The 22,114-nt window shown below is 45.3% G+C and overlaps 1 protein-coding gene across 3 annotated transcripts in view; it reads left to right on the top strand.

Annotated features, from left to right (window-relative positions):
- Nucleotides 1-21,231, top strand: part of LOC115073897 (glycylpeptide N-tetradecanoyltransferase 1) — a 66,276-nt gene extending 45,045 nt beyond the window's left edge. For all 3 annotated transcript variants that reach the window (XM_029572834.1, XM_029572835.1, XM_029572833.1), the window contains exons 9-13: nucleotides 16,799-16,907; nucleotides 17,093-17,263; nucleotides 19,205-19,372; nucleotides 20,130-20,267; nucleotides 20,510-21,231. In XM_029572834.1, the coding sequence (XP_029428694.1) occupies nucleotides 16,799-16,907; nucleotides 17,093-17,263; nucleotides 19,205-19,372; nucleotides 20,130-20,267; nucleotides 20,510-20,530 (607 nt within the window). In that variant the 3' untranslated portion in view covers nucleotides 20,531-21,231. The remainder of the gene's footprint in view (nucleotides 1-16,798; nucleotides 16,908-17,092; nucleotides 17,264-19,204; nucleotides 19,373-20,129; nucleotides 20,268-20,509) is intronic.
- Nucleotides 21,232-22,114: the final 883 nt, after the last annotated feature.

Below are 22,114 nucleotides of genomic sequence, written 5' to 3' on the forward strand. Positions count from 1 at the left end.
TTTCCCACCACTGCTTTCCCCAGTCCACCTGTGTCCTATTGGGGGGACAGGGGGACTTGAGAGGCGTCCTGGGTCAGGGTCCCCCCACCTACGGGTGGGAGGTGTTGCGCCTGCAGGCTTTTCCTGTGGCCTCATGGCCTTTCTCACTGGAATTTATCCTGCTGTTGCACCAGGTCTTTTTGGCGCAGCAGGAAGGGCTTCCTTTGCAGCAGGGGTGGGTCAGAACCCTCCCGCTTTGGCCCCTGAGCCAGCCACAGGGCCGGTCATGCCTGGGACATTGTAGGATGCCTCAGGCACCAGAGGTTTGCGTTCGGCCTAACCTACTCTGCTGAACAAGGTCTCTGACCTGGGGGCAGCAATGTTGGGGAACCAGTGTTGGACCCAGGGGATATGGACACTGCCCAAGGGGATGACTTGGAACTAGTCCCTGCATCGGAGGGAGATGGCCGGAATATCCTCCATTTGTTCCGTAGGAAGGAATTTGCCCCGCTCATCTCCCAGGTGCTGGAGAAGCTAGGTCTCCAGCCCCCACGGGATGAGTCTAACAAAGATGGGGTGGATCTGGTACTGGAGGGCATGCAAAACCCTCCCTCCGGGTTTCCATATCATGCATCCATTAAGAAGATGCTGGATCAGGAATGGGGCACTCCGGATGCCGGTTTGCATGTAGGCAGGGCTATGGCAAAGCTTTACACCTTGCCAAAAGAGACCTTGGAGCTCTTTGCACTCCCCAGGATGGATGCAGCAGTCTCGGCGGTCACAAAAAAATGACTATTCTAGTAGCGGGAGCAGCTGCGCTGAAGGATGTTCAGGACTGCAAGCTGGAGGTCCATTCAAGCGGATGTTTGAGGTTGCAGCTTTGAGTCTACAGGCGGCCATTTGCTCCAGTTTCATGCAGAGAGCTTGTGCTGGGTGCAGCGTCTCCAGGATGGACAATTGATTCCCAAGGTGGTCAGGCGGAACGTTTGGAAGCTTCAATAGCTTATGTGTCGGATGCCTTGTTTGATTTGGTGCAGACCACTTTCCATATTATGGGGGGCTGCGGTTTCCGCATGGCGTCTCTTGTGGCTCCGTAACTGGTCTGTGGATGTTTCGTCTAAGTCCCAGCTGGCTTCTTTGCCTTTTAAAGGGCATCTCTTATTTGGGAAGGAATTAGAACACCTAGTGAAGCAGTTAGGTCACAATAAGGTGCATAAATTTCCTGAGGACAAACCTAAGAGCAAAATCGCCTTTCCATCGCATCTGCGCTTTCAGGACAACTGGAGAGCTTGCCAAGCAAGGGGAGCTTACACGGCGCAGAGACCCTTTTCTTCTCTGGGCCAAGCCTGGAATCAGTCCTTTCGCAGAGGTCGTCAGCCCTTCAGAGCCCCATTGAGGGTGGATCCTTGGGATCCAAACCTGCACAATGAGACTAGGCTGGTCCACTCCGTCATTCTTTTTAAAGGGGGTCATCTGACTCGCTTTTACGAGGAGTGGGCCAAAGTCACCCAAGATCAGTGGGTCCTCAGTGTAATAATATCTTGGGCAGCATTTCCAATTTCAAACTCTCCCTTTTGGACTGGCCACAGTGCCCTGTACCCTTCCCCAAGGTCATGGTGGTCATGGCGGCGAATTTACGGCGCCAGGGAGTCCTGGTACATCCTTATCTCAATGATTGGCTCATACAGGCAAAGTTGGAGAGCAGTTGTCGCTCCACCGTACAGACAGTACTTCAGACTCCTCAATCCCTAGGCTGGGTAGTGAATCTAGCCAAGAGTCACTTAATCCTATCTCAAACTCTGGAGTACTTGGGAGCATGTTTCGACACACTTCAGAGCAGAGTGTTCCTGATGGAGGAGAGAGTGAACAAGTTGCAAAGTCAAGTTCAGCGCTTGTCAAAGCTGTGCACTCCCAAAGCCTGGGACTTGCAGGTCATCGGTTCAATGACTTCAACCTTGGAGCTGGAACTGTGGGCCTTTGCTTATATGAGGCCACGTCAGAAAGCTTTTCTAGCACGGTGGAGCCCGTTGTCAGAGGCGTCTATCAATCTGTGTCTCTCACTCCTCCTTCTGCCAAGGACAGCCTATCCTGGTGGCGTCAGACTCCCAACCGGAGAGGGGGGGGGTGGTGTCATTGTGTTGGAGGTTCTGGATTGGGTCATACTTATTACCGATGCCAATCTGTCTGGTTGGGGAGCAGTTTGCAGAGACAAGCGGGCCAGGGCTTCTGGTCGGCGAAGGAGGCTTCTTGGTCTATCAATCGCTTGGAAACCAGGGCGGTACATTTAGCCTTACTTGCCTTTCTGCCTTTGGTTCGAGGCTGGTCCGTACGAATTCTGTCGGACAATACGACAACTGTATCTTACATCAACCGACATGGTGGCACCAAGAGTCATACAGTAGCACAGGAGACTCAGAAGTTGATCCTCTGGGCGCAGCAGCATCTAGTTCAGATAGCTGCTTCACATATCGCAGGGGCCAAAAATGTCCAAGCAGATTCTCAGTCGCAGTTTTCTCGATCCAGGAGAATGGGAATTGTCGGATGGAGCAATGTGGCTCATTTGCAAGCAGTGGGGATATCCACATGATCTGATGGCGACTCAACACAATGCGAAAGCTCCCAGCTTCTACAGCAGACGGGAGGGAACGCGGGGCAGAGGCTGTAGACGCTCTAGTGGTGCCTTTTTTCATCTGTGGCTGCTGTTAGGCAAGGTATTGCGGCGCATAGAGAGGCATCTGGGGGAGATGACTGAACCTCAACGGGCCCTTGACTGCGAGGTTGACCAGATCCGAGACCCACAGCTGGCGAGGCCACTCAGGGGCCTCGCCAGCTGTGGGTCTCGGATCTGGTCAACCTCGCAGTCAAGGGCCCGTTGAGGTTCAGTCATCTCTCTCGTCTTCTATGGCAGGGGCCCATATTTTTCAGCCAGGCAGATTGCTTTTGTCAAGCGGCTTGGCTTTTGAGAGGAAGCGTTTGAGGAGCAGGGAGTACCTGGAAGCTGTGATTACTACCCTTCTCCAACCGAGACGAAAGTCCACCTCCTTATCCTATGTGCGAGTCTGGAAGATTTTTGAGTCCTGGTGTGTGTCTAAGTGACTTCAAGCTTTGCGATCTTTGCTGTCTCACATCTTGTCGTTCCTCCAGGATGGGTTAGTCAAGGGCCTCGCTTTCAACTCGCTCAGAGTTCAAGTGGTGGCCTTGGCTTCCTTACGAGGGAAGATGGATGGCTACCACCCTGATGTGGTCAGATTTATTCGAGGAGTCAAGAATTTGCGTCATCCTGTGCGGAGGATTTGTCCTCCTTGAAATCTTAATCTTGTTCTCGGGGGTTTGTGTGAGGCTCTTTTCGAATCTATCTGCAGAGTAACCCTCAAGGATTTGACTTTGAAGGTAGTTTTCCTGGTAGCCATCTGCTCTGCGAGAAGAATTTCTGAGTTGCAAGCTTTGTCATTTCGCGATAAATTCCTTCAGATTTTGGAAGCAGGTGTTTCTTTGCGAACGGTGCCGTCTTTTCTTCCAAAGGTAGTTTCCACTTTTCATCTCAATCAGAAAATGGAGTTGCTGGCCTTTCCGGACTTGAGTGTTTCTGAGCCTAATGGACAGGGAGTTCGAAAGTTAGATGTCCATAGAGGTTACAATATCTCAAGGTCACAAATTATTTTAGGAGGTCTGATTATCTTTTTATTTTGTGGAGTATTCCGAAGAAGGGTACCCAAGCTTCCAAGACTACCATTCCGAGGTGGCTTAAGGAGGCCATTGGCTCTGCATACATTCTCAAGGGTTGACAAGTGCCGAAAGGTTTGAGAGCCCACTCTACTCGATCTCAGACGACCTCTTGGGCAGAAACTCAGTTGGTTTCTCCACAGGAAATTTTTAGAGTTGCGACTTGGAAGTTGCTGCATACCTTTGCGATACACTATCAACTAGATGTGGGGGATCCAGAGTCTGTCTTTTGGCGAGAGTGTGTTGCGAGCAGGACTCTCCAGGTCCTACCCTGGTTAGGGAGCTTTGATACATCCCAGGAGTCTGGACTGATCCAGGTACGTACAAGGAAAGGAAAATTGGTTCTTACCTGCTAATTTCTGTTCCTGTAGTACCATGGATCAGTCCAAAGCCCACCCAAATTATGGAGGTGGAGAGTCATCCACTCAGCTGTTTTTTTGGGGGTTTTTGACATAGCAGAAGAACTATATACCAAGTTTTTTTTTAATCTAGTTTTATACAAATTTTGTTATACAAGGTTTTGAATACCCGGTTTGGTTTGGCACTTAGCTTGGGTTCAGGTCAATACAGAGGGAACTGCAGGTGGCACCAGGGTATAAGAAGTAGTTTTACTTTCTCTGTCTCCATCTGCTGGCACGGATCAATAAACCCAGGAGTCTGGACTGATCTGTGGTACCAAGGAACAGAAATTAGCAGGTAAGTACCAATTTTCCTGTACTCTATTTTGTGGTTCCCAAGAAAGAAGGTACATTCCATCCCATTCTGGACCTTCAAAAGGTCAACATGGTGTTGTGGGTCCTGTGTTTCCGGATGGAGATGCTGTGGACGGTAATTGCTACAGTTTGGATAGGACAATTTCTAGAAACTCTAGATCTAACAGATTCCCATTCGGCTGGTGCACCAAAAGGTTCTTGAGGTTCAGGGTGCTGGGGCAGCATTTTCATTTTCAGGCCCTTCTCTTCGGGTTGGCCACAACTCCACGTGTGTTCACAAAGGTGGTGGTGGCAGTGGCGCTGCTAAGGAGGGAAGGAATTCTGGTTCTTCCTTGTCTAGATGATTGACTAGTGCAAGCAAAGTCCGAAGGGGAATCTTGCCAGGCAGTTCGTTGAGTAATGGAGTTGTTACAATCACTTGGATGGAGAGATAAACTTGGACAAGAGTCATCTGGTGCCGACCCAGTCATTGGACTATCTGGGGGCACTTTTCGATACCTGGGTGAGCAGAGTCTGCCTTACCCCGGAGAGAGTTGCAAAGATTCATGCTCAGGTAGTGCATTTCTTTAGAATGCCAGTTCCCAAGGCCTGGGAATATTTACAAGAACTGAGTTCTATGGCATCTTCGCTGGATTTGGTGCCATGGGCGTTTGCCCATCTTTGATGCCTCCAAGAGCTATACTGTCCCGTTGGAGTCAGTTGTCAGAGTATTATTGGTGACCTTTACTGCTGCAGGGGGAATCCAGATCCAGTCTTTCATGGTGGCTGTGTCACCACAATCTTGAAAAGGGGTTGGATCTGGAGGCTCCGGATTGGGTAGTGGTGAACACAGATGCCAGCCTCGGTGGTTGGGGGGCGGTCTGTCTCGGTCGAACGGCTCAAGGTCGGTGATCATCCATGGAAACACCCTGGTCTATCAATTGTTTGGAAACAAAGGCGGTTCACAGGGTGCTAGTATGTTTCTTTTCTCAGGTCTGAGGGCATGTGGTCAGTTTTTTGTCGAACAATGCAACAACTGTAGCATATATCAATCGGCAGGGCGATACAAAGAGTCACACTGTGACTTAGGAGCCCCAGGAGCTTTTTGTCTGAGCAGAGTGGCATTTGAAGGCGTTAGCAGCTTCACATGTGCAGGAGTGGACAATGTGCAAGCAGATTATCTCAGCAGGCAACAGTTGGGCCCAAAGGAATGGAAGTAGTCAATGGAGGCCTTCGACCTGATTCATGTTCACTAGGGCAGCCCCCAGCTGGATCTGTTGGTGTTGCGGAGCAATGCCAAAGCAGCACGGTTTCAGTCTCCGAAGAGGTCTGAGCTGAGGGACTAGATGCTCTCATTCTTCCATGGCTGGCAGGGCTCCTGCTGTCATCTTTCCTCCATGGATGTTAATAGGCCACGTGTTGACACATTGAAAGACATCTGAGTCGGGTGACTCTCTTGTAGTGCTAGTGTCTGTGGTTCGCAGATCTGATTCATCTGGCAGTAGACGGGCCCCTCAGATTGGCTCAACTTCTGGGTCTGTTAAGGCAAGGTCCTATCTTCTCTGATTGGGCGGCTCACTTTGTCTCGCAGCTTGGTCTTTGAGAGGCAAAGGTTAAGGCGAAAGGGTTACTCAAAGCCGGTTATTACCACCTTACTTCAGGCTAGGAGGCTGTCTATGACTTATGTCTGGGTGTGGAGGGTCTTTGAGATTTGCTATTTGGGGGAATGCTTAGATCCATTACTGGTAGGGATACCACAAATTTTGGCCTTTTTACAACAGGGATTGTCCAAGGGCTTAGCCTACAAGTCCCTTCAGATACAGGTAGAGGCCCTGGGGTGCCTCAGGAGTAAACTACAAGGGAGGTCTTTGGCATCGCATCCGGATATGGTGCAATTTTTTAAGGGGGTCAAGCATTTGCAGCCGCTGGTGCATAAAGTATATCCAGCATGATGTTTGACCTTTAGTTCCGTGAGTGCTTTGCAGTCTTCCATTTGAGCCATTGTGGAAGATGTCTCTAAAGGACCTTACCCTGAAGGTGTGTTTGGTTTTTTTTTCTGGTGGTAATTTGCTCAGCCAGAAGGATTTCAAAGTTGCAGGCTTTGTCCTGTAGGGAGCTGTTTTTGAGAATTAAAGAGGGTCTTTGTGCACAGTACCCTTATTCCTACTCAAGGTGGCTTCCTCTTTTCACATCAGTCGTATGCTGGAGCTTCCTGCGTTTTCAAATTGGTCTTTGAAAATGCCATAAGCAAGGGAACTGCATTTTTTGGATGTTCATTGGGTGCTGTTGCAATATCTTAAGATTACCAACAGTTTGTGGCAGTCGGATCTTCTGTTTGTATTGTATTGCAAGTCAAAGAAGGGATGTAAGGCTGTGAAGGGCACTACTGCTTGTTGGTTGAAGGAAGCTATTATTTCAGCTTATCTTTGCAAGGGCAGAAAGATTCCAGAGAGATTGTGAGCGCATTCTACTAGGGCGCAGGTGGCTTCTTAGGCTGAGTATCAGTTGATATCCCCATAAGAGATTTGTCTGGCAGCTACATGGTCTTCGCTACACTTTTTCTTGGCATTGCTGGTTGGATGTTCAGGCACCTGGAAAGCCAGTTTTAATGAGTGTATTGAGAGCAGATCTTTCGCATTCCTGCCCAGTGTAGGGGTGCTTTGCTTCATCCCACTTGTCTGGGCTGATCTGGGGTATGAACAGGAAAGGAAAATTGGTTCTTACCTGCTAATTTTTATTCCTGAAGTACCACAGATCAGTCCAGAGGCCTGGTCCCTGATTTACGAAAGACCAATTTAACGCGTGCTGATAGTATCTGGAGCGTTCAGTATGTATATAGTCAAAGCCTAAAAAGGGTTTCCAGGTTTGGTTGTTCCTTGGGGTTCATGTAAGAGTTCCAGTTCAGGGAGCTTCAACCCTTTGTTTGATGTTTTCCCTGGGAAAACACTCTAAATTTGGCTTGGGTACAGGTCAATACATAGAAACTGCAGGTGGCACTCTCAGATGTGTGCCTCAGTTTTTATTCTGTCTCCATCTGCTGGTAGGGATGCAAAACCCACTTGTCTGGACTGATGTGTTGTACTTCAGGAATGAAAATTAGCAGGTAACCAATTTTCCTTTCACTTTGCTGAAACTTGTTGATAGAAATGGTGCATCAGGACATACATCAGAAGCGCTTCACTGTGATATCAAAAGTCAGGCAGGGACATCTGAAGCATTTTAAGATGTGAGCCGGTAAACTTCTCAACCAAGTGTGCTCGGTTGCATTAAGACAGGGGTGAACAATCCTGAAGGTGGGGGAGGGCACACTGGCTGCCCAATCAGGGAAGAAAAGAATGACTATGCTGCCAAGTCTCTGTGCTATAGAGGTACTGCAGGCTCAGAAGGGAGGGAACTGCTCGAACGTAATGACATCATTGTAAGCATGCCACGAGTTAGCTGGGCGTCTTTCCGTGGATGAAAGAGTCACTACTTCTGCTGTGGCAAGCTTGTGTGGGGAATCACTTACTCTGTGGCAGAATCAGACATGGGAGCAGCCTCTGTGGTGATCTGCCACCCTCTGGCCTCAATCAGGGAGGGGCTGCTGCTGCTGCTGCTGCTGGGTCCCTATCCAGAGGGAGAGATTAAATCTGTTGCCTGTCGGGGAGGTTGGGGGAAGGAGTAGCATTATAGAAATGTTGTGTGCTGCTATAAAAATGTTAAGTAGATGTAGGGGAATGGGCAAGGAGGCCAGAGAGAGGAGGTGGGGAAGGGAGAATTAAAAGCAAAATGTAAAACAGTTGAATAAGCAAATCAAAAACAGAAAATAAAGATGAGAACCTAAGAAAAATACAATATTTATTTATTTTTATTTATTTGTTCACCCGTGGGTATCATATCTGTTTACAAGATAACTTTTTGAAAATGTGATGGTGGTCATATTATCTTTACATTGTAACATAGTAACAAACATTGTAAAAAAAAACCAAAACACTATCTGTGTAGTGCTTTAACAATTATAACATTATAACATTGAGTAACATACGCTGATTAGTTTCTTAACGTTATTGTTATAATAGCTAACGTTATTGATAGTTTGGACCTTTGTTGGAGGTGTTATGAGATCTCTTGGTGGGGGTTATAGAGCTGGTTGTTTGGGGTTGGATCCCAGAGGGGTGGGTTAGATGTTGTCAGGATAGGCTTTTCGGAAAAGCCAGGTTTTTAGGATTTTCTTGAAGTTTTGTGATGAGGGTTCCGATCGGCGTTTTGTTGGTATTTTGTTCCACAGAGTGGGGCCTGCTATTGAGAATGCGCGTTCTCGTGTTGAGGAGAGGTGTGCCTGTTTGGAGGGGACCGTGAGTAGTCCAGGGTTTTTAGAACACATGTTTCTTTGAGAGGTGTATGGATGAAGGGTGTCCTTTAGCCAATCAGTCTTTTTGTTGTTGATGGATTTGTGCATGAGGGTAAGGGCTTTGTATTGAATTCTGTGGGTTATGGGGAGCCAGCGGAGGTCTTTCAGTATGGGGGTGATATGTGTGGAGTGCTTGCTGTTTGAGAGGGATCTGGCTGTTGCATTTTACAGTAGTTGGAGTGGCTTGAGGGTGGAGGCTGGGAGTCCGAGGAGAATGGAGTTGCAGTAGTCGAGTTTAGAAAGGATGAGGGCCTGGAGTATTGATCGGTAGTCTTAAGTGAGTAGTAGGGGCTTGATTTTTTTTTTTTTTTTTTTTAGGGACTTGGGTATGTTATAACTATTTCTGGGTGTTGGGGTTTCTGTCTCTCTGTGGAGTGTCTGTGAGGTGTATTTATCATTGGGGGGGGGGGGGTGTCTTTGTGTCTGTCTGGGTCCCTGGTGCCTACTTCTTTGTGTGTGTTTGTGTGTGTGTGAGCTTGCTTCTTCCAGCAACTTGAAGAGAAATAAAATGAGAGCTGCCTGGTGAATATTTATTTATTTATGCATGTTAAATCAGTGAATCCATTTTGTTCAGCATGGATTAAAACTTAAATTGCCTTACTAGGTCAGACCCAGAGACCAATCCAAGTTACAAGTACCTAGCAGATACCCAAATATTAAATAGGTCTCATGCTACTGATGCCAGTAATAAGCAGGGGCTATTCCCTAAGTCAACATGATTAATAGCAGTTTATGGACGTCTTCCACAGGGAAAACTATATTTTTGTGGATTAATACATTTTATGCCATATTATATATTTTGAGTTCTTAAATTATTCTATGTAATTTTATTTGACCTTCATATCTCAGGCCAGCTGCATACATACTTTAAATTAGCATAAATGCACAGTGACACTAGATTATAATCATTGGTCATGTATATACAAAAATATTCTTTGCAATTTTATTTTGTTTATTTTTAAATATTGCAAATAAAAAGCACTTAACTGGATGTGCAAATGCTGGTCGAGTCAGATGTTGAATATTCAGTCCAATGTTGAAACAGTGGAGACTTGAATCACTTGACACTGATTCAGTGTTCTGAAATTGTAGTATCTGCATCAGAGGTATTTGGAGTTCTCAAAGATGTTTAGAATGTCTCTCAAAAATTCAAAATGACCTTAATAAATGATATTAATCCAGCCCTTGTCTTACTTGTCTTGCTGATGATGAGATGGCAACAGGCTATCAAGTTCCCAACAGATCTGTCTGCATGAGTATTTGGTGCTTTTGAGTTATTCCAATTTGTAAACTACAAGTGCTACTAAGTTTCTTTGCATGTAAGAGCACTGCTGGTTGGTTTTATAAGACTCTTTTGGATAAAGCACATATCAATATAATAATTTCATGTACAGAGGCAGCAGTTTCCTTTAAGTGGTCACTTTATGGTTTTAGCTCCAATATCCCAGACACAAGACTCAGATATTTTAGAAATGTAGTAAAATGTTTATTATGGTAAACAGATGATTGCCAATCACAATATGTGTCTGGGAAGGAGGAGTGCGGGCTCAGCAAGTTGCTAGACGCCTTAAGCTCATCATTCCTTATGTCACATTCTTACAAGGCTTATATACATTTTTTTGTCTGATTTTCTTTGCCAAGTATTGATCATTTCTAAATGTGTCATTCTGGCCTGGCTTCCTTTCTCTAGACCACCTGCACCCAACATTTGTTCTTTCAGGTTCAAATGCTTATCCTTTACCCAAGGCAAGTCTTGCCTCACAAATCTAATTCACTTTTTTGAAGGAGTTAATAAACATGTGGATAAAGGTGAACCGGTAGATGTAGTGTACTTGGATTTTCAGAAGGCATTTGACAAAGTTCCTCATGAGAGGCTTCTAGGAAAAATAAAAAGTCATGGGATAAGTGGCGATGTCCTTTCGTGGATTACAAACTTGGCTAAAAGACAGGAAACAGAGAGTAGGATTAAATGGACAATTTTCTCAGTGGAAGGGAGTGAGCAGTGGAGTGCCTCAGGGATCTGTATTGGGACCCTTACTTTTCAATATATTTATAAATGATCTGGAAAGAAATACAAGTGAGGTAATCAAATTTGCAGATGATACAAAGTTGCTCAGAGTAGTTAAATCACAAGTAGATTGTAATAAATTGCAGGAAGACCTTGTGAGGCTGGAAAATTGGGCATCAAAATGGCAGATGAAATTTAATGTGGACAAGTGCAAGGTGATGCATATAGGGAAAAATAACCCATGCTATAGTTACACAATGTTAGGTTTCATATTAGGTGCTACTACCCAAGAAAGAGATCTAGGCATCATAGTGGATAACACATTGAAATCGTCAGTTCAGTGTGCTGCGGCAGTCAAAAAAGCAAACAGAATATTGGAAATTAGAAAGGGAATGGTGAATAAAACAGAAAATGTCATAATGCCTTTGTATCGCTCCATGGTGAGACTACACCTTGAATACTGTGTCGCCGCATCTCAAAAAAGATATAATTGCGATGGAGAAGGTACAGAGAAGGGCGACCAAAATGATAAAGGGAATGGAACAGTTCCCCTATGAGGAAAGACTAAAGAGGTTAGGACTTTTCAGCTTGGAGAAGAGACGGCTGAGGGGGGACATGATAGAGGTGTTTAAAATCATGAGAGGTCTAGAACGGGTAGATGTGAATCGTTTTTTTACTTTTTTGGATACTAGAAAGACTAGGGGGCACTCCATGAAGTTAGCGTGTGGCATATTGAAAACTAATCGGAGAAAGTTCTTTTTCACTCAACGCACAATTAAACTCTGGAATTTGTTGCCAGAGGATGTGGTTAGTGCAGTTAGTATAGTTGTTTTTTGAAAAAGGATTGGATAAGTTCTTGGAGGAGAAGTCAATTACCTGCTATTAATTAAGTTGACTTAGATAATAACCACTGCTATTACTAGCAACGGTAACATGGAATAGACTTAGTTTTTGGGTACTTGCTAGGTTCTTGTGGCCTGGATTGGCCACTGTTGGAAACAGGATGCTGAGCTTGATAGACCCTTGGTCTGACCCAGTATGGCATGTTCTTACTTCTATTTACGTCTCCCCACAGTACCTTGTAGGAAGACATCAATCATCTCTTATCAGTGTCTGCACTACATTTTGTAGTTGATTTCCACACAGACCACATATGTATCCATATGGGCCATTCCCATGTCCTGCAATTTTTGCTGACCAGCCAACATCCTGCAGCTGTCCTTGCTGCTCGCAAGTACTGACATATGTTGGCACACAAGCTTAGTAGGACCCAGTTCAGTAAGCAGCTTTATACATTTCCCTCTTTAATCTCGGTTCACTGCTGAAACAGCAAGGTTCACAATGGAGAAGGAAAAGGCCAGAGAGCAAAGGAAAGCAGATAATCAGGAACGATGTAACAAGTCAATATAGCATACACAAGAGGCGGAGCAGGAACAAGCAATTCAAGAAGAAAGACAGTCAATGTTATCACCAACCCAAATTAAACTAAACCCAATTTAGATTCACCGAGAGGTGAAGCCAGTTAATGAGCCAGAAACCAAAACAGTTCATTGAGAAACGTTTGGCAAAGGAAACATAATATGCAAGAGACGCAATATAACAGTTTCTCAGTTATTAATATCACATGCAACAAAGTATATGCAATATATGTGTGGAAATATTTAAATCTGCATTTCTAAGCCATGTAAGATACAGGTATAAGCTTCAGGAACATAAATTGATTCAGCATATATGGAAACATGAGTAGGAACAGTGAAATAAACAGTTTCTGGAGAAAAATCATCAAATGGTGGTAAAGGGGGAAAAGGAGGAGGTTGTGGTGGCATAGCTGGTACAGTTACAGGCAGAAGGTGGACCATCATACAATTTAATAGAGCTTTGACACAAGCTACAAACAAAGCTAAAATTATACAACTCCCAAGGCTGCTGGCAAGATATGAGTATTTTTGTACCCCGACTTTTTACTTCTTTCCAGAGTGATAGAAGGGCTTATGCCACTCAGGGTCTGCTAGCCAGCCGGAAGGTAAATTTAAATTTTTTGCTAAGTGTTTGGTTAAATTGAGAATGATAGGAGTAATGTCAGTAACTTCCACACAACACTGACGGCCATAATTAGTCCTTAAAATATGGCATAAGCTACCTTGGGATAGCAGAAGCAAATCCAAAGCTAAACGGTGATCCTGAAGGGTTTCAGTAATCTCTTAACTGAAGGGGCAATATGTTTTAGTATTAAGAATCTCTAGAATAGCCTGTAGATGCAGAATCCTGGTGATGAGGCGGGCCGTGCTATGCCCAGCTCCAAAAATGAGGGCAGAGGCTTCAGTAAGACCATCTCACTCTCTGTAGATGTCAAGGGATCCCAGGTGACAGCCTCCTCATCAGTAGCACGTGTATGACGGTGCAGTTTATGATTAAGTACTTTAGCAAGAAACATAGGCGCTACTGGGACCCAAGGTGTCAAGGAATTACAATTAGGGAGTCCCTGCTGAATATGAGTAAAATTAGACCATAGGATCATACATTTCCTTAACCAGTAAAAAAAGGGGCAAAAGTAGTGGGATATAAGCTCCCTTATGATAAATGCTTCAGTAGTTACCAGTACCGGCCATCACAGATGACCAATTCAAAGCATAAGAAACAGGAGATAAAGGAATGTGAGATTCATTACCACAAGTAGGCTGACTTGGAAGCTGATAAGTAATAGTAACATTTGGAAGGTTTGTCCTACCTAGATAAAGACAGGCAGAAAGCTGAGAGGTACAACGGAGAGGTACAGTTAGGACCTGAAACAAAACTTGGATGCACCCACATAAACGAAGGGCAAGGAGGAAAAGGTCACAGCTGCGGTCCTTTAAAGAAACAACTTACAGCAGAAGCTGGAGGGATAGAAGTCTGAGATAAAGCAGAAGGAGACAGCTGCTAGTAAAATTAGAAAGGAATAAGCAAGCAGTGACAGGATATGGATTTAAAGTAGCCTGACTAATCCTAGCTTGGGGAATATTTGATCCACATCAAGGCATATCACATTGAAGAGTAGTGGAACAGGATAATTAGTTAGTGATCAAACCAACTTCCATAGATAGAGGTAAAGGGGAACAAACCAAACAATCAGTTATATTTAATTGTTAGCTGACTCACAGGTCGATACTGTAACGTGCGGTTGAAGATTTCCCGTCTGTAACGTGCTGGGAGCGCACAATTCGGACGCGTAAGGCGATCCAGCGATACAGTCTCCAGTTTCACGCGTCCTTAGTGCTTCTTAAAACAGACGCATAACCCTTTCCGCACGCAGCATGTATATGACGGACGGGGCCAGGGCAGGTGAGCGGGGGCTGGGGGAAAGTTTGCCAAGCATCGGGGAACATAACTGTCCACTTCCTGGTACCTGTCATTTCAAATGACATTTGAAATGACAGATACCAGCGCGGCCGTGAAGCGTTAGGCCCGCGAACCCAGGATACTGTATAGGCGCTCTATACAGTAAAATGGGTTGCGCGGGCCTAACGCTTGCCTAAGGCTTCGCAGCCGCGGCATGCATTTGCATGCAATTTGAAGAGAGTATCGAGCGGTAGGTGAAGAGAACTGTGCGTGCGGGGAACGAGGGTGCGCCTGACACTGCCGCACTGTTTCTACCGCGGCCTTAGAGTATCGATCTGTCAAATAGCAGATGCATATAAGTATTAGAAGTCATGGAACTAGAAAATACCTTAGAATGTTTGATGTCTTATTAAAATAGAACCTTTGTCATCATAGCAAGTAATTTTACTAAAAAATTCCAGTCCCATACACACACAATTAAAAATCAAGAAAGATTCCATTTTGACTGTTGATTATTACAGAAATCACCAACAGGGAAATCACATGGCCTTTCATTCTTTCTGAATAAATAGACAAGGGCAAATGTCTGTAAGATGGTGGAAAGGACCTGAATCCTCCAACTGAGCTGTGGTGGGGTCAGTGTAGTCAGTTTGTAGGGACCTAGATACACTGGATCTTTCCATGTCTTATGGGTGTAATTCTTGTAATAGACCAAATCTCTTGGAGCTAGGTGGTACAGTCTGGAGGTTGCGTCCAGTCAGTCTGCAACCATCTGGACCTTTGCTCCCAAGGGACTTTCTGTAATCCAGAAACATAGGTGGACAAAGAATCAGGATATTGGGTAGCAACAGGGGTGTACAAATGGTTCACAAGGCGCATAGCACTGCCAGTACAGAGTTGACATGGGGTCAACCCTGTTTGTTTCATTGGAGAATTTCTGAGGGCCAATAGTGCAGCAGGCAAAGCCTGCAGCCAAGTGCTGGGCAGGGTATTGAGGATTATCCTCATTTCAGTTTTTAACAGGTCATTAAATCGTTCAACCAACCCATTGAAAGTGGGTCGCTTAAACAGAAACAAATCAGTACTTGATGCAAAGATTCTGTTTCTCAAGGGTTCCTGATTTGTCATGGGTGTGCAACTTGTCTATAGCACCCATGGATTGCGGGTCCTGAACTGGGGAGGCTTGCACAAAGCCATCCTTCCCTGTACGTACCTGGATCAGTCCAGACCGTGGGTTGAGCCTCCTGTCCAGCAGATGGAGACAGACCAAAACTGAAAGGCTCTGTCCTGATATAGGATACCCTATCCTGCAGCCCTTCAGTATAACCATTGTCAAAGCAGATAAGAACAAATATAACCAAGAAAAAGATCAAGCAAGTAACCAAAAACTCAAGTGAGTAACAAACTAAACAATTACAAACATTGAATGGACTCTGTAGAAGAACACTTTCGCATATCCTTGGTCATCAACACAGATGCTTCCGGTGTCCTTAAGATAATGATAGGTAACTTACAGCCAGAGACCTGTAGAAAGAGCTTCGAGTGGATGGCAGAAAAAAGAGAAACAGGGAAGGGCTGGACTGATCCTTGGTACTACAGGAAAGAAAATTAACAGGTAAGAACTAATTTTCCTATCTTAAGCCAGCTGTGATTCTCAGGACCCCTTCCCAATAAGTGATCGCTTACTTGGGGTTCCGGAGTTGGAAAATAAGCCTTCTGGATTTGAGCGGGGACTTTATTTTCCGGAAAGGTCTTTGACATATCAGGCAGCAGGGTTTCAGGCAGCGGCGTATACCAGTAAGCCACGGACAAATTAGGGTATAATGAGGTGGCTACAGGGCCTGAGGGACTGTTCCCCGTCGAGCCCTGTGGATCATAAGGTGGGGGACTAAGCATCCCGAGCCCCTGCTGCAATAACTTAGCTCCATTCTGCACTAATGGGGGGTAAGCAACCTAACCCGACTCTGTACCAGATCCCATAGCCCTAAAATTTGCAGAAGCTTGTCACAAAATTTGCCCTGTTTGTTCATTGAGAAACTTCCGCAGTCCAGCAAGAACAGAACCAGAAAGGAAACTGTCTTCTGGCCAACCTCCATAGGGTCTGGGCTTGGGGGCTTTAAACCATTTCTTATTACGTTCTTGTATAAGATTCTTATTGAGGGGGAACGCAGCACAAACCAAATCTTACAAGTAGCTTAGCATTAGGGTCAGATATAATCAACTTTCAGTATCTGCACAAAAGGTAGATAAACACAAGTGAGGATCCCAACAGCAGAATAAATCACTAGCAGCCCTTTTATCTACGAGTAACTAAACAAAACATGCTTATAAAGAAGACGACAAAAAAATTATACTTACAATCTCCAGTCCTATGGAGTTGTCTTCGTACGGTATTGCTGCACTTACTTTCAGCTGCACTTCCCGTTTGTCTCAGTCAGGGTATTCCAAGGTCCTTCCATCCTGTGGAGCAAAACAGTTTTTGTGGCCTTCCAGGCCTCGCCTGGGAATCACGTTGGACTCTCCAAAATGTATGGTTTTATCCCCAATATACCAGACACGAGACGCTGATATTTTTTTTGAAATTTTGTAAAATGTTTATTATGGTTGGTAAATGATTGCCAATAAGCTGAGCTTTAATTTGGGTTTGCTCTGGGAGCAATTTTAAAAGCAATTCTTTTCCCTTCCCAGGTACTGGCACCGATCCCTTAACCCTCGTAAACTAATAGAAGTGAAGTTCTCCCATCTGAGCAGGAATATGACCATGCAGCGTACCATGAAACTGTATCGCCTACCAGAGGTCAGTAGCAGGCAACACCACAGGGAGCAGGGATTTATGCCAAGAACATGCACCATCCTCCAAGAGTCTTTATTAAGTAATAGTCTGGATAATCTGTGCTGCTTCCCAGCACAGGAACTATGAGAACCACCTGATGTTGAATGTAAAGAGTTTCCCCCTCTCTCTCTCTCATTCCTTCTCTGCAGGCCCCCAAGACTCCTGGCTTGCTGCCTATGGAGAACAGGCACATCCCTGCTGTGCACAAACTGCTGACCGAGTACTTGAAGCAGTTCCATCTGACGCCAGTCATGACTCGGGAGGAGGTGAAGCACTGGTTCCTCCCGCAGGAGAATATCATCGACACCTTTGTAGTGGAGGTGAGGCTCAGGGTGGAGATAGGAGCATGGGTGGCCCAGAGCCAGGCACCACGCTCGCGAGTCGCAACCGGCAGCACTGATTTGTACAGTTACAGAAGTTTGTCAGAGCTGTTCTTAGTTTCCCACTTGATGATCCTGTCTGGTTGTCGTCAAGGAGCCATCATGTACAGCCTCCACTGATTTTCATATTTTCTCCCAAAGCTCCTCCCAATTAGTATTGAAATGGCAATCCCTAATGACAGAGAGCAAGCTGCAGAATGTTGGGAATTATTAGAAAGGGAATGGTGAATAAAACGGAAAATGTCATAATGCCTCTGTATCGCTCCAACGTGAGACCGCACCTTGAATACTGTGTACAATTCTGGTCGCCGCATCTCAAAAAAGATATAATTGCGATGGAGAAGGTACAGAGAAGGGCAACCAAAATAAGGGGAATGGAACAGCTCCCCTATGAGGAAAGACTAAAGAGGTTAGGACTTTTCAGCTTGGAGAAGAGACGACTGAGGGGGGATATGATAGAGGTGTTTAAAATCATGAGAGGTCTAGAACGAATGAATGTGAATCGGTTATTTACTCTTTCGGATAAGAGAAGGACTAGGGGGCACTCCATGAAGTTAGCATGTGGCACATTTAAAACTAATCGGAGAAAGTTCTTTTTCACTCAACGCACAATTAAACTCTGGAATTTGTTGCCAGAGGATGTGGTTAGTGCAGTTAGTGTAACTGGGTTTAAAAAAAGGATTGGATAAGTTCTTGGAGGAGAAGTCCATTACCTGCTATTAAGTTGATTTAGAAAATAGCCACTGCTATTACTAGCAACGGTAATATGGAATAGACTTAGTTTTTGGGTACTTGCCAGGTTCTTATGGCCTGGATTTGCCACTGTTGGAAACAGGATGCTGGGCTTGATGGACCCTTGGTCTGACCCAGTATGGCATGTTCTTAAAGATGGAGTAGCTTTGTGAGTAATTACTGTTAGAGATGTGAACCGGAATCGGTTCGGATTCCGGTTACGATTCACATCATGGTTTTTTTTAGTCTGGCCCGATAGCGGTTTTGTTTATCGGCTGCGCCCGAGCCAATAAACAAAAAACCCACCCCGACCCTTTAAAACTAATCCCTTAGCTTCCCCCACCCCCCCAAAAAAAAACATTTTACAGGTACCTGGTGGTCCAGTGGGGGTCCCGGGAGCGATCTCCCACTCTCGGGCCATCGGCTGCCACTAATCAAAATGGCGCCGATGGCCTTTGCCCTTACCATGTGACAGGGTATCAGTGCCATTGGTCGGCCCCTGTCACATGGAGGGAGCACTGGATGGCCGGTGCCATCTTTAAAAATGGCGCGGGCCATCCAGTGCTCCTATCATGTGACAGGGGCCGACCAAATGCACGGATACCCTGTCACATGGTAAGGGCAAAGGGCCATCGGCGCCATTTTGATTAGTGGCAGCTGACTGCCCGAGAGCGGGTGATCGCTCCCGGGACCCCCACTGGACCACCAGGGTACCTATAAAGTTTTTTGGGGGGTCGGGAGGGTGGGGGAAGCTAAGGGATTAGTTTTAAAGGGTCGGGGTGGGTTTAGGGGTGGTTATTTTTGTGTGCTGTTTTTCCCGCCCTCCCCCAAAACGATAAGAGAACCCCCACGAACAGTATCGTGGGGTTTTCCTATCGTTTTAGGGGAGCCCCCGATTTCTGACTATTTTGAAAATATCTATGATATTTTCAATCGTCCGAAGCCAGATTCACATCCCTAATTACTGTATATTTCAGAGGATATTGTGTGCTTGTTATTTGTATCTTAGTAGAGGGTCTTCGCTGAATATAACCAGTCCTCATTGTAAGTTCCTTGTGTTATTGTGTGGCTCACCTTTGTTTGTTCTGTGTCATTTGCTTGGGCTTTGATTGGTTATAGCTAATGATGGGTTTTCACTTGTGTCTTTAGAATGCTGAAGGTCAGGTGACAGACTTCCTGAGCTTTTACACCCTGCCTTCCACCATCATGAACCACCCCACCCACAAGAGCCTGAAAGCCGCTTACTCCTTCTACAACGTGCACACCAAGACCCCTCTTATCGACCTCATGAATGATGCCCTCATATTGGCAAAATTGGTGAGAAGAGCTTTCTCCAGCCCTTTTCTTCTAAGATTTCTTTGTGCAGGGGAGGGAGAGAAAAAGGGGTAGGAGAAAATGGAGCTGCGTTTACTGAATGTAGCTGGGGAAAGTTGTCCTGGATTCTGTGGTGATGCTCTTTGGATGGCACAGTAGTAATATAGAAGATGATGGCAGAAAAAGACCAATCAGTCTGCCCAGCCATTCCAGTCCAGACTACCAGGATATATCCCAGCTTTCAGCCATAGAACTTGTAAGATATTTCTCTGAGGGCAAGCAAGATAACAGTCCTCATCCTGGACCACAACTTTGATCTCAAAGATTCCTCCTCCCTCCAGCTCAAAGCACATATGCTTCTAGCCTGCTTGTGTGAGGCGGATTTTCAGGGGGGCCAATCTGCCCCCCCCCCCCCCATCTTTCTAGATAATGTCATTCTTTTTAAACCTAAGCCAGAGGATCCGATTTGGCTGTGAATATTGTGGTGTGCCCGCATCTGTGGCAGCTTTATGGGATCGTTCTACCCTTTCCTGGGGTTTGTAGTTGCACTGACATTGCATTCTGTGCTTGGCACATGAATGTTATATTTTTAATCCTGAACCCTAGTAAAATGGATGCGGTATGGTCTGACCTGCATTTAGAGAGAGGGGAACACAAGCTGCGACACTGGGGGACAGTGTGAAAACATTCTGCCTTCTTTGTGCTGATCTCTGTCCTTCTCTCCTCCCTGCCTGGTTGCTTCCTGGCCCTCTTTTGGTAGAAAGGGTTTGACGTGTTTAACGCCCTGGACCTGATGGAGAACAAGACGTTCCTGGAGAAGCTGAAGTTTGGCATTGGGGATGGGAATCTGCAGTATTACTTGTACAATTGGAAATGCCCCAGTATGGTAGCTGAGAAGGTAAGGCTTTCATATAGAGAAGAGTAAATGGGGGGGGTGTGTGTGTGACCTTTTTTTTTTTTTAAGCCTTTGTATAGAACTATAATATATTTTTTGGCATTCGGGCAATTGGATAACTCACCTCCCTGAACTCTCCTGTACTGGTGCTGTATCATCTAGCCAGTTATATCACCAAAGTGACTGATCACAGGCCTGACCCCTCTCTGCCGCCAGGTCTAACCTTCTCCAATTGACTCTTCTAGGTTGGACTGGTGCTGCAATAAAGCAAGGCTTGGGTGAAGCAACTGAAGTCGTGCCAGGAATCATCAGTTGACCCGATTTTTATTTCTGAAGAGGAGCGGACAGGACTGGACCGAGCCAGCTAAAAGGCCATGTGCACGCAGACCCGCAGACACACACGCGCCTGCCTGTATTTGCACACACTTTGGGGCACTGATTATTTTATTTTATTTTTTTTTAATGATTGTATCATTGAATGACCAGGCTGCCTCTGGGGTCAACTAGCTTTTTTTTTTTTTTTTTCTTTTCTTTTCATTCCTCCTCATGCCTCTTTGATCAAGGGAATGTAACTGCTGAAGCTGGTGCACCATTGGTGAACAATGGAGCTCAGGGGTGAAGAATAATAATAAAAATATAATATATTTAACATTATTTCAGCTCCCAAACCTGTAACGTTGCACTTCCCTTCTTGGACAGGGTTATTGATTTTGTTACCGCTTTTCTTTGAGCTTCTGAAATGGGGGGGGGAGGGGGGAGAAACCCCACCAACCTTGTGACACTTTTCAAAGCTGAGTTTGCATTTGATCTCCAGGGCTGGATTTATGCAGTGTTTTAATGGATAATTGCTTTGTAAAGTTTAAAATATATAATTTTTATTATTTCAAGATTCTTGATTGGCCTCCCCTCAGGGACGTGAATCTTATAATTTTTGACTGCTGCTAAGATAAAGAGCTGTTTCAGATGGCGTTAAGCTGTCTGTCTGTCTGTCTCTTTTTCTCCTTTGTGTATTGACGCCTGTCCCGCTGTGGGACCCTCTGCAGAGGAGTGAAATCTTCTATCTGTCTCTCGTCATTCAGTGGAGATTGTTTTTCGCTTGGCCTTTGGCTTCAATGTAATCAGTTGGGCCACCTTCTTCCATATTGCTAATTATGGCTTGGGTTATCCAGCAATATGTTAAAGTTGTAAGGCTCTGCAGCTGAGGGATGGGATGCACATAGCACACAGTAAAAAAGGTAGCTATATCGTGTATAGGTATAAATCTTGCTGGGATATGTAGAAATGAGGCCACCAATATTGAAAAGTAACTTTTTAAAGTTATCTGAGCAAACCCTGAAACTTAAATTTCCTGCCCTGCTGATTGGTGTAATTTTATCCAGGTAGAATGTAGCGTGGGGGAGGGGGAGGGGATGGACAGTTTTAAGGATGTGGCCTAAATTTAACCAGGTAGCACCGATATGTGGTGTTATCCAGATCCATTTAGGTAGCTAAGGCTGATTGGCGAAATCATCGTCTTAAAGTTACCAGGGTATACAGGCTGATAGACTGGCCTGGGTAAGTCCCACAGCATTACCCAGGTAGCTTCCTTCTCACTGTACTGCTCATTATGGACCTTGAGTATTATAATGTCCCCTGTAGACAGCTGGGACTGCTACTGAGTTGTCATGCAGGACCGGGGCAATCATTGCTAGTGGATGCTTGTCTTTTTTGCCTGTGATAGCTCATCAGAAATCTGATTCAATAACATTTTAAAAGCAGCTGCCTGTTGCTAGTGTGCTTAACTCGACTTCAAATGTTCGTCTGTGTCAAAGTCGGAAACACAAGGTGTTGAAAATTTGTATAAAAAAATA

Source organism: Rhinatrema bivittatum, chromosome 12 (assembly GCF_901001135.1).
Source record: "Rhinatrema bivittatum chromosome 12, aRhiBiv1.1, whole genome shotgun sequence".
Lineage (NCBI taxonomy): Eukaryota > Metazoa > Chordata > Amphibia > Gymnophiona > Rhinatrematidae > Rhinatrema > Rhinatrema bivittatum.